The following is an 11,655-nucleotide window of genomic DNA, read 5'->3' on the forward strand; positions in this document are numbered from 1 at the left end:
TCATGCACGCCTGTCTAAGACACAGAAACTGCACCATATTAACACCGACCGCCTCCTCAGCAACACCTCATGGCTTCTAACAGCAACCAATAAACCAGAGTACAGGTGCTTCTTGTGCGAGAAAACAAAGCGGTGCAAGACGAGTGTGATTTTTGGAGTTTAGTAAAAAGGACTCAGGCCTCCGAAAAACCTGAACTGCCCCTTTAACTAAGACAGTACGCAGTGTTAGCATCGGGCGCTAACCTTCGTGTTAAATTCTCAGGCACTGTTCCCCCTCGCGTCTGGTCCCTGAACCATTTTGCCGAATTCTTAATCAACGTGTCCTCCTCAGAGCGGCACTACGAAGGGAAGAGGAGGGTTTGGGGCAGGTTTGGGGAGGATTTGCCCCAGCAGGGTTCAAACTGCCCCCGTCTACCGGCGGGGGAAGTGGATGTGAAAGTAACACAGGCTGAGTAGTTTCCTCTTCCCGGCTCTCAGCGCTCTCCTCCTCACCAGGCGCCCACTCTGATACACCTGCACCTGCCCCCCCCCACCTCCTGCTCTCCTCCTGCCCCCCCTCACCGCCGCCCCCCGGGGGTGGCTCGCAGCTGGGTGGCGAACCGCCGCCCTCGTTTTCTGCCTCCTCACACGACCGTGCTGATCCGACTGACGGGTTTCGATTTGGGGCCGCCCCCTTGCCCGCCCGCCGCCCCCGGGTGGGGGGAGAGCGGGCCGGCGGACGGCGGCGGTAAAGGCGAGTGCGGAGGCGGGGGCGGGATGGAGGAGAGAGGCGGGTACTGGGGGCCGTAGGGCTGCGGCGGCGTCTGGCTGACGAGGCGCGCCGAAGGCGTCTGAGGCGGCGGGGTGGAGAAGATGAAGTGGGTGGAGGGGGAGACGGAGGGAGAGGGGCTGAGGGGAGAGTGTGTGTGCACGTGGTTGTGAATGTGCGTGTGAGCGTGGGGGTGCGGCTGCGAGTGCGAGATGGTCAGCGGCAGCTTGGCGCCGCCCGGCCGCCCGGCCGCGGGGTGCGAGTGGTAGAGTCCGTGCGGGGTAGTGGGGGTGAGGGGGGAGTGCGGGGACAGTGGGGGGGGGGTGATGAAGCCCGAGCCCATGTAGCGCGGGTGGACGGCGCCATGTTGGATCCTCTGGTGCTGAGTGTGAGAAGGAGCGCAGCCGGGGGGGCCCGGCCGCCGCGGCAACGACACCCTCTGGGACAGGACGTGGTGCTGTGGGACGTTCTGCATGTGGTAGCGGTGATGGTGGTGATAAGGTGGGGGGGGGGTCTGCTGCTGGTGCCCAGTAACACTGACTCCGCCTCCTCCACTGTTGCCGTGGCAATACTGGGCGTGCAGAGCCTGCAGCTTGGACGGCCCCCCTCCCGAACCTCCGCCCCCTCCAACTCCTCCCGAGTCCGACGGGCCGAGGTTGGCCGAGGGGGAGGGGCACGGGGAAGGGGAGGATGGGTGGGGGATGGGAGGCGCGGGGGCGGGGTAATGGGGGGGGGACGATATCATCAGGGGACTCGGGGGACCCTGGGGGGGTGGCGATGTCATCGTCAGGGGACCAGGAACCTTGCCTCTGCGGCTGCCGAAGAAATTCCCCAGCAGGCCGCCGCCAGTCGGTCCGCCCCCGCTCACCATCCCTCCTCCGAGCCCAGCCCCTCCCCCGCTCACGAGAGGGGAGGTGGCGACCCCTCCCTGGTTGTGACAGAGCCCCGGCCCACCCCCCACCCCTGTACCGGGGCTCTGAGTAGGGCGGTGCGGCCGGTAGGCTGCTGGAGAAGAAGGGACCATCATGGGGCTGTAGGACAGACCTCCAGCAGGCAGGGGGCGCTGCTGGTGAGGCCGAGGGCTGCTAATAATGGAACCCTGAGAGAGGGGGGGCAGGGGTGGGGGGGGACAGATGCAGCAGGTTAGAAACAGTTCACACCAGAGATGCACGGCAGCACATATCCTGAGTTTATCTTCAGAAGCACTTTGCCCAACATTTAAAACCTTTTCTATCAGAGCAGGCAGCTACTGAGCTCAGTTCATTTCACTCATGGATGTTTTTAGCCCCGTTTCCCCTGCAGGAACTCTGGGGTCATTTTATGGCCCCGGCGTTCAGCTCCCAAAAACCCAGGCTGATGAAGCTACGAGTTAAAACTGAGTTCATTTTCAGAAGATTAAAGTAAGTAATGAACCGAGGAGCTGTGAGTTAGCAGAGTTGTGCTAACGAGGCTAGCTGCTGTAGGTGCTAAGTCTACGGTGGTCAAACATCATATTTCTGGATTAATAAGCTGAATGGAAATATAGAAATCAAAGTTATAGCTCCATTATTTTACCTTGACGCTGCTAATGTTTACCATTGTACTTTTCTTATTGGTATATTTGCAGTTTGCCTGTATTGTTATTAGATGCCAGTGTTAATAACGATACGTAATATGTTTAAGAAAACCTACAAATCTAGATCCTGGTCCACATATTCAGCATACTGTCATCAGTCAGTGAGTTACAATGGTGCTAGCTGCTTCAAACAGCCTCAACTTCTCTCTAACACTCATTCTGGCCTCAGCTCCTCTAATAACTGGTAGTCATTTAGGAAATTATTGCTCCGTTAATAAGATTTGAGCACTTATCGTAGCTTTGATGTGTGCTGTGCTTGATTGGCAGTTCGCTCCCCGGCTTCATGTTTCACCAAGTTTAATGTTACTTTACGATACCGGCTGTGTTAGCACCGTGTAGCTAAAGTAGGAAATGGTAGCTCCAGACATATTTCAAGAGCGTTAAAGGAAAACTTTGTACTTCTAATTTGAACTGAAATCAGCAGCTGCTTGAAAGAAAAGTAATCTTCACATTAAACACGTTAAACAGTGTCAGTGAGTTAATTCAGGACATGCATGCAGGAAGAGAAACATGGAGGTGATTGGTTAACATGAATACTACACACTGGGTCGGTACCAACCCGTTTCACCTCATTTACAACATGCAGTTCATTTATTTTGAACACAAGGCTTGGGTATCGTTTAAAAAAAGGATGATACTAGGAACCAGTACTTTGGTGGATGGCTTTAAGGTACGGAGGACTGATACGCAGCTCTACTGACCCATGAACAGTCACATGAGGAGCGCAGGCCAGTAGCACCATGAAGCATTCACACAGTCACACTCAGGTGTAATGAGATGAACGTGCAGCGGCGGCGTGTTGCGAGGTCACATGACGCATGCTTTAAGCACCAAACTTACTTCGATGGTGCTGTCCAATGACCCGACACTGTTCCTACGACCTCGCTTCCCTATTACCCAATCAGAACGAAGGAACATTAAAACCTGTGTATTTACATTTCTAGTGTGAATGAGAAAAAATCATTTGAAAAGGTACAAAGAGTTGATTAGTGAACTTCAGAGGTACCTAAATATTCGGACATGCCTCAACATGCCAACACAGTGTTTCCACACAGTCATTTAAAGTCTCTGATCAGCTTCTATTGAGCTTCATCAGTGTGAGTTAGTCATATCAGTGATATCTGACACATTTACAGTCTGTTTAGCATCAGATTCCCTCTTAGTGTTTCCTGTTTCTCTGTGGTGGAAGTATAGGAACAAAAAGACTTTGCTACTAAAAACACTGTAACGCTGAAACATAGAAGATGAAGATTTGACTCATTCAGACTCTGAAGCTTCATATTAGCTTCACATCAACTTTATAATCCATGTTTCCACAGAAGGAGGACTGTGGGTTTAGTCCTCCATCACTTCCTGTTAACATGATGAAGGGATCTTCTAATGCTCAGTATGAACAGGAGGAATCATTACACACACACACACACACACACACACACTGACTGTTGGTTTAACACAGAAACCATCAACTCCTCCTTTAAGTTCCTTTTGCAAGACATACTTTTATACATTTCTTCAAGGATGCTGTTGTATCACTACTTTTACTTAATAAAAGGCCTCAACACTTCTTCCACCACTGCTAACAACTAATAATAACTAGAGTGCAGTTTCCTGTGCTGTTGTGTTGTAGTTCCTGCTGATGTCCACTAGGTGGAGGCAGAGCATCACAGCATTACATTACACTTCCATCTTACTGTAAAACATGACCATTTTAGATTTCATCAGTTTCATCAGTTGCATAAGAGCACAGATGTAGGTCTGCTCTGAGTCACTGACTCTCAGTAAAACCTGCAGCAGTAAACATCTCATCACAGTAAACATGTATGTAGATATTATCTAACACGTGATAGGACGGACTCACCGGTCTCTGATAGGTCTCTCAGTGAGGAGCTGAGTGCCGTGCGTTTGAGTCCGTCCACTGATGCGTACGTGTCGTCCAGGCTCGGCCTTCCCATGGTGCCGTTCACCACCTCGCCCTTCACAGGCATGCCACCGGTGTTCGGCCCGCCGCCCGGCACTCCCCCCCCTCCAGGTCCTCCCGTCAGCACACCTGGACGCATCACACCTTTCTGCTTCTCCAGCTCAGCTGCAGAGAGGAGAATCACCATGGTTACAGCCTGAAACTGAAGCTACACCTGTGATACTACTAATACTACCTGTAGTAGTAGTAGTATCAGTAGTAGTAGTACCAGTATAGTAGTAGTTATAGTAATAGTATTAGTAGTAGTATTAGTAGTAACAGTATAATAGTAGTTATAGTAATAGTATTAATAGTAGTAGTAGTAGTACCAGTAGTATTAGTAATAGTATTAGTCGTAGTAGCAGCTGTGTACTCACACTCCACGCGGTACTTCTCCATGTCCTGGACCTCTGCGATGCTCTCTCGCAGGTCAGACGTGAAGCGAGCTCGGTCCTGCTGGCTCGGAGCCGTGAACACGATCAGCACCTTCCTCTCTCCTCCGGGGTTCGCCGATGTCAGTCTGATACCGTGAGGGTAGTCTGGGTGCGACACACACGAGTTACACACGTTACATACACGTTAGACACTGTGACCTCTCCAACCTTCCTGTGAAGAGTTTCATATCAAAGCTAACATGACCTGAAACATGATGACATGCCATGATGTCAGAGATCACCTACAGCAAACAGTAACAGGGTGAAACCTTTCAAGTGGGGGGGGGGGGGGGGGGGGTGATGTTTGTAACATAATATAATATAATATAATATAATATAATATAATATAATAATACTATAAAAATCACACACTGACGTCGTCCTACCTGCCTCCTACAAGATACATAAATATACACACATAGATACATAAACATGCATCCACCCATAAATATTGCACATACAGTACTCAATACACACACACACACACACACACACACACACACACACACACACACACACACATACACATACACACACACACACACACACACACACACACACACACACACACCAGCAGTCCATGTAAGACTGTGCTGATGAATCATATGAGACAATCTGTCCTGGTCACAGTCATCACCACAATCTGCCAGCTCCTCACATTCCACATTCAGCTCCAACCAGAGAACAAGAGCTGTCATCATCATCATCAACACCAACACCAACAGCAGCAACACCAACAGCAACAACACCAACACCAACAACAGCAGCAACAGCAACAGCAGCAACACCAACAGCAACAACAGCAACACCAACAGCAGCAACAGCAACACACCAACAACAGCAAAAGCAACAACAACACCAACAGCAACAACAACAGCAGCAACACCAACAGCAACAACAGCAACACCAACAGCAGCAACAGCAACACACCAACAACAGCAAAAGCAACAACAACACCAACAGCAACAACAACAGCAGCAACACCAACAACAGCAGCAGCAACAACAACACCAACAACACCAACAACAGCAAAAGCAACAACAACAACAGCAGCAACACCAACAACAGCAGCAGCAACAACAACAACACCAACAACAGCAAAAGCAACAACAGCAGCAACAGCAGCAACAACAACAGCAACAACAACAGCAACAGCAGCAACACTGACAGCAACAACAACAACACCAACACCAACAACAGCAAAAGCAACAACAACAACAGCAGCAACAACAACACCAACAACAGCAACAGCAGCAACAACAGCAACAACAGCAAAAGCAACAACAACAGCAGCAGCAGCAACAACAACAACAGCAACAACACCAACAGCAACAACAACAGCAAAAGCAACAACAACACCACCAAAAACAGCAACAACAACACCAACAACAACACCAAAAGCAACAACACCAACAACCACAGCAACAACAACACCAACAACACCAACAACACCAACAACACCAACAACAACAGCAACAGCAGCAACACCAACAACAACAGCAAAAGCAACAACAACACCAACAGCAAAAGCAACAACAACAACACCAACAACAGCAACAGCAGCAACAACAACAGCAACAACAACAGCAACAACAACAACAGCAACAGCAGCAACAGCAACAACAACAGCAACAACAACAGCAACAACAACACCAACAACAACACCAACAACACCAACAACAGCAGCAACACCAACAACAACACCAACAACAACAGCAAAAGCAACAACAACACCAACAGCAAAAGCAAAAGCAACAACAACACCAACAACAACAGCAAAAGCAACAACAACAACAACAACAACAACAACAGCAAAAGCAACAACAACACCAACAGCAACAGCAAAAGCAACAACAACAGCAAAAGCAACAACAACACCAACAGCAACAGCAAAAGCAACAACAACACCAACAACAACAGCAAAAGCAACAACAACACCAACAGCAAAAGCAACAACAACACCAACAACAACAGCAAAAGCAACAACAACACCAACAGCAAAAGCAACAACAACACCAACAACAACAGCAAAAGCAACAACAACACCAACAACAACAACAACACCAACACCAACAGCAAAAGCAACAACAACACCAACAGCAACAGCAAAAGCAATAACAACAACAACAGCAGCAACAACAGCAACAACACCAACAGCAGCAAAAGCAACAACAACACCAACAGCAACAACAACAACACCAACAACAGCAACAACAGCAATAGCAACAACAGCAGCAACAACAGCAACAACAGCAACACCAACAACAACACCAACAGCAGCAGTAACCGACCAAACAGTGTAAGCACACTAACAACACATCAGTGAGCCACACCACCACACTGGGTCACATGTTCCTTAATTATGAACACACACACACACACACACACACACACACACACACACACACACCTCACTAAAATACTAAATGTGGATCCAACCGCTGCTGAAAATAGTCTTCAGGAAATGTTCTATTTCTTCCTGTTTGTTGCTGAGACTATTTTTAAAGATGAAACGGGATATTTGAGGTATTTTTAAAGATTTTGAACCTTCAGTAAAAAAGGACCAACAGCTCCTACGTCTTGAATCCTCCACCTGACTCCCATTCAAACATAACCAACCCTAACCCTACTGAGTCAGTCATCATAGACAGATGTGGACACAGACAGATGTGGAACAGACAGATGTGGACACAGAACGATGTGGAACAGACAGATGTGGACACAGACCGATGTGGAACAGACAGATGTAGAACAGACCGATGTGGAACAGACAGATGTGGAACAGACCGATGTGGAACAGACAGATGTGGAACAGACCAATGTGGAACAGGCCGATGTGGAACAGACAGATGTGAACACAGACCGATGTGGAACAGACAGATGTGGAACAGGCAGATGTGGAACAGACAGATGTGGACACAGAACGATGTGGAACAGACAGATGTAGAACAAACCGATGTGGAACAGGCAGATGTGGAACAGACAGATGTGGAACAGGCAGATGTGGAACAGACAGATGTGAACACAGACAGATGTGGAACAGGCAGATGTGGAACAGACAGATGTGGACACAGACAGATGTGGACACAGACCGATGTGGAACAGACAGATGTGGACACAGACCAATGTGGAACAGACAGATCTGGACACAGACTGATGTGGAACAGTAAAGTACCCAGACACTCTCTGCTTGGATCCAGCATCTCATTGTTTGGGTCACTACCCAAAGCTGGTGAGCAGAGGTGAGGGTTGGGGACTGCTAAACTGAGAGCTTCACCTTCAGGCTCAGCTCTTTCTACACCAGGACGGTCATCACTGCTGATGCAGCACACATCCACCTGATGCTGCACCCATCCACCTGATGCTGCACCCATCCACCTGTCAACCTCAAGCTCCATCTTACCCTCACTGTGAACAAGGCCCCCAGATACTTAAACTCCTCCGCTTGGGGCAGTAACCCCCCCCCCCACCACCAACCCTGAGGGGACAGTCCACCTTTTTCCAGCAGAGCACCATGGCCTCAGATTTGGAGGTGCTGACTCTCATCCCGACCGCTTCACTTGTAGAGTGCAACAAAACAACATCAACCACAAAAAGCAGAGAGGTGATTCTGAGGTCCCCAAATTGGACTCTCTCCTCCCCCCAGCTGCACCTTGAGACTCTGTCCATGAAGATCACAAACAGGATCAGAGACCAGACAGATGTGGAACAGACAGATGTGGACACAGACAGATGTGGAACAGACAGATGTGGAACAGATCGATGTGGACACAGAGATGTGTAGTAGCTCTGTTTAAACTACTTCATGAAGTCCACCAACAGCTCTCTGAGCCACAAACAAACTGCAGCCTCTGAACCCTCATGAACCCTGCTAGACTCTGCTGTACCCTCTGGGGGGGGGGTTTAAGGTTAGACGCCGTCATAGCTGAACGAGTGCAAAGAAGGAAATGAAAACATAAAACAGAGAGAAAGAAGGTACTGCTGTAGGACTTACAAGTGTTTTGGAAGGTGTGCACCTGCATGTCCACCAGAGGAAACGATTGTCTGAAGCTGTACGTCACTGAAGTCTTCTTCTTTTGGAAGATCTTTGTCACCTGGGGAGGAAGAGGAGGAGACTTTACTTAATCTGAAATGTAACTAAAGCTGTCAAATAAATGTAGAAAGTAGCATCACATGGAAATACTGCTGTAAAGTACTAGTACCTCTAACTGTACTACAGTAAAGTACTAGTACCTCTAACTGTACTGCAGTAAAGTACTAGTACCTCTAACTGTACCACAGTAAAGTACTAGTACCTCTAACTGTACTGCAGTAAAGTACTAGTACCTCTAACTGTACTACAGTAAAGTACGAGTACCTCTAACAGTACTGCAGTAAAGAACTAGTACCTCTAACTGTGCTACAGTAAAGTACTAGTACCTCAAACTGTACTACAGTAAAGTACTAGTACCTCAAACTGTACTACATTAAAGTACAAGTACCTTAAAATGATCCTTAAATATAGTACTTTAGTAAATAGTACTAGAGTTATTTTGCAGCTCTGTGTGTTTGGGAGGAAAACAGTGATAATGAAATACTCCCTTTTCTCTCTTTTCCACTAAAATCCACAACTGATGGTAAAATATTTATCAATACGGCGCACAGGTGGTCGAGTGGTTAGAGTGCCATATACGCAGCCGACCCCGGTTCGAATCCCGATCGGAGGTCCTTTGCTGCGTGTCACCCCCCTCTCTCTCCCATGTTTCCTGTCAATCTACTGATTAATAAAGGCGTCTATGCCAACAAAATCTTTAAAAAAAAAAAATGTATCAATACATCATATAAATACAGATATATCACACACACACACACACACACAGCATTACCATCAGTAGGTCGTTAAACAGGAAGACTTCTCTCTGGTGGACGCCGCTCCTCTGAGCTCGGTTCGGATCGGGAACTTCGAAGAGCTGACAGCAGCAGACCAACCGGCGGTGAGGCAGGGAGAGCACCTGCAACACACACACACACACACACACACACACACACACACACACACACACACACACACACACACACACACAGAGAGAGATTATTATCACTTAGCTCAGGTACAGAATCCTACATGTCATGGACAGAAACAGATAAACGAGATTACAGGTTTTGAAGTTGAAGGTTTTTAAAGGTTTGTATAAGAAGTCAGAACGTCTTACAGGCTTTTTGCCGACCACCATCCTCTCCACTGCCTGGACCTGTGAGACGTGGTCATCGTTGGTCCTCAACTCCCACTTCTGGATCCTCCCATAAATTGCCACAAGCAGGTCTCTGGGGATGTCCTGACCGTTATCAACGCCTGGAAACACAGTCACAGCAAAGTTTCATATATATGATTATCAAATCCATCCCATCTCTTATCCGGGTCTCATCAGGCTGAGCAGTGAAACCCAGACCTCCTTCTCTACAGCTACGCTCATCAGCTCCTCCTGGAGGATCCCAAGCTGTTCCCAGACCAGCAGAGATATGTAATCCCTCCGCTTCACCTGTAGAGTCCAGCAGAACAACATCAACCGTAAACAGCAGAGAGGTGATTCTGAGATCCCCAAACTGAACTCTCCTCCCCCCGGCTGCACCTTGAGACTCTGTCCATGAAGATCACAAACAGGATCAGAGACCAGGGACAGCCCTGATGGAGCCCAACACCCACTGAGACCAGGTCTGACTTACTGCAGAGAATGTGAACACAGCTCTCACAGTGGTTGTATAGGGACCCAATGGCTCACAGCAGAGACCCTGGTACCCCAAACTCCCACAACACCTCCCATAAGGTCCCCAGAGGGACACGGTCCTAAGTCTTCTCCAAGTCCATACAGCACATGAAGACTGGATGTGTGAACTCCCATGACCCCTCCAGGATCCCTGCAGGGTGAAGAGCTGGTCCACTGTTCCACGGCCAGAATCCACATGACTCCTCCTGAATCAGGTTCAACAATCAGCCGGAGCCTTTCAGCATCAGCTTCTCCTGGAGGCTGAGTAGTGTGATCCCTGATAGTTGGAGCCTCTGGTCTGCCACTCCATGGGTTCTGTCCCTGACCTCCATGACAGCCCCATAATGTCCAAGCCCTTCAGCACCTCAAGGTGAATCTTACCCCCCCCCCCCCCGTCAGGTTTAGAAGTGTTACTCAAATTCTCACATTTGATCAGCTTTTCTTTTTTCTTTTTTTTTTTTTTCTTTTTACATTTTTTGCTTAAAAAAAATCAAAATAATTTCTGATTAAATTCTCTGTCAATCAACAAAGATCAATAAAACAATATATTAACTGATTCATTCTGGCAGCTCTAAACCAAAGTAAAGAGACATTTTGTAAATGTTTTAATTGTAATTTTTCTAACCTGCATTAGTTAAAATAAACGGAGATAACTGAATGACTGACCCCGCAGGTTCTTGATGAAGTCCTCCAGCTTCATCTTCCTCTCCGGCTTGACATTGGGGCTGTACATGTCCGTGTTGAGGAGGATGATGGCGAAGGCCAGGATGAAGATGGTGTCTGGATTCTGGAACTGCCGGATCAACACCGGGTTACAAACACAGTACCGCTGACTGTAGAGAGACCAAGAGAGAGAAGAAGAAAAAGTGAGTGACACTCTCACCAGGTGCTCTCTGGGAATCAAACCCATGGTGCAGTTTAGTACCTGAAGGCCTCCACTAGCCGCTCCACCCGCTGAGCTTCACCCTGCACTTTAATCTGAGCCTGGAACTTCCTCAGAGCGTCGTCCAGATCCATCCCTGAGAAATCCATCTCATCTAAGACGCAGCTGCACACAGAAAGAAAAAGACCATCAGCTGCTTCCTAAATCGCTCAGCCAAAGAAACAAACTGCTCTGAGGAGTCTGGTTCTCACTCGAGGACGTCCTTGTTGAACTG

General features: G+C 48.3%; 1 protein-coding gene across 1 annotated transcript in view; it reads right to left on the reverse strand.

Moving 5' to 3' along the window:
• Positions 1–623: 623 nt before the first annotated feature.
• LOC128357757 (IQ motif and SEC7 domain-containing protein 2-like) overlaps positions 624–11,655 on the reverse strand; it is a 24,971-nt gene continuing 13,939 nt past the window's right edge. The window contains exons 11-20 of the mRNA XM_053318127.1: positions 11,633–11,655; positions 11,424–11,546; positions 11,165–11,331; positions 9,947–10,086; positions 9,620–9,745; positions 8,749–8,848; positions 4,698–4,859; positions 4,222–4,446; positions 3,204–3,253; positions 624–1,847 (exon numbers count right to left, since the gene is read on the reverse strand). The exon at positions 11,633–11,655 is cut by the window's right edge and continues 136 nt beyond it. Coding sequence (XP_053174102.1) covers positions 624–1,847; positions 3,204–3,253; positions 4,222–4,446; positions 4,698–4,859; positions 8,749–8,848; positions 9,620–9,745; positions 9,947–10,086; positions 11,165–11,331; positions 11,424–11,546; positions 11,633–11,655 — 2,340 coding nt within the window. The remainder of the gene's footprint in view (positions 1,848–3,203; positions 3,254–4,221; positions 4,447–4,697; positions 4,860–8,748; positions 8,849–9,619; positions 9,746–9,946; positions 10,087–11,164; positions 11,332–11,423; positions 11,547–11,632) is intronic.

This window comes from Scomber japonicus, chromosome 4 (genome assembly GCF_027409825.1).
Source record: "Scomber japonicus isolate fScoJap1 chromosome 4, fScoJap1.pri, whole genome shotgun sequence".
In the NCBI taxonomy this organism is placed as follows: Eukaryota; Metazoa; Chordata; class Actinopteri; order Scombriformes; family Scombridae; genus Scomber; species Scomber japonicus.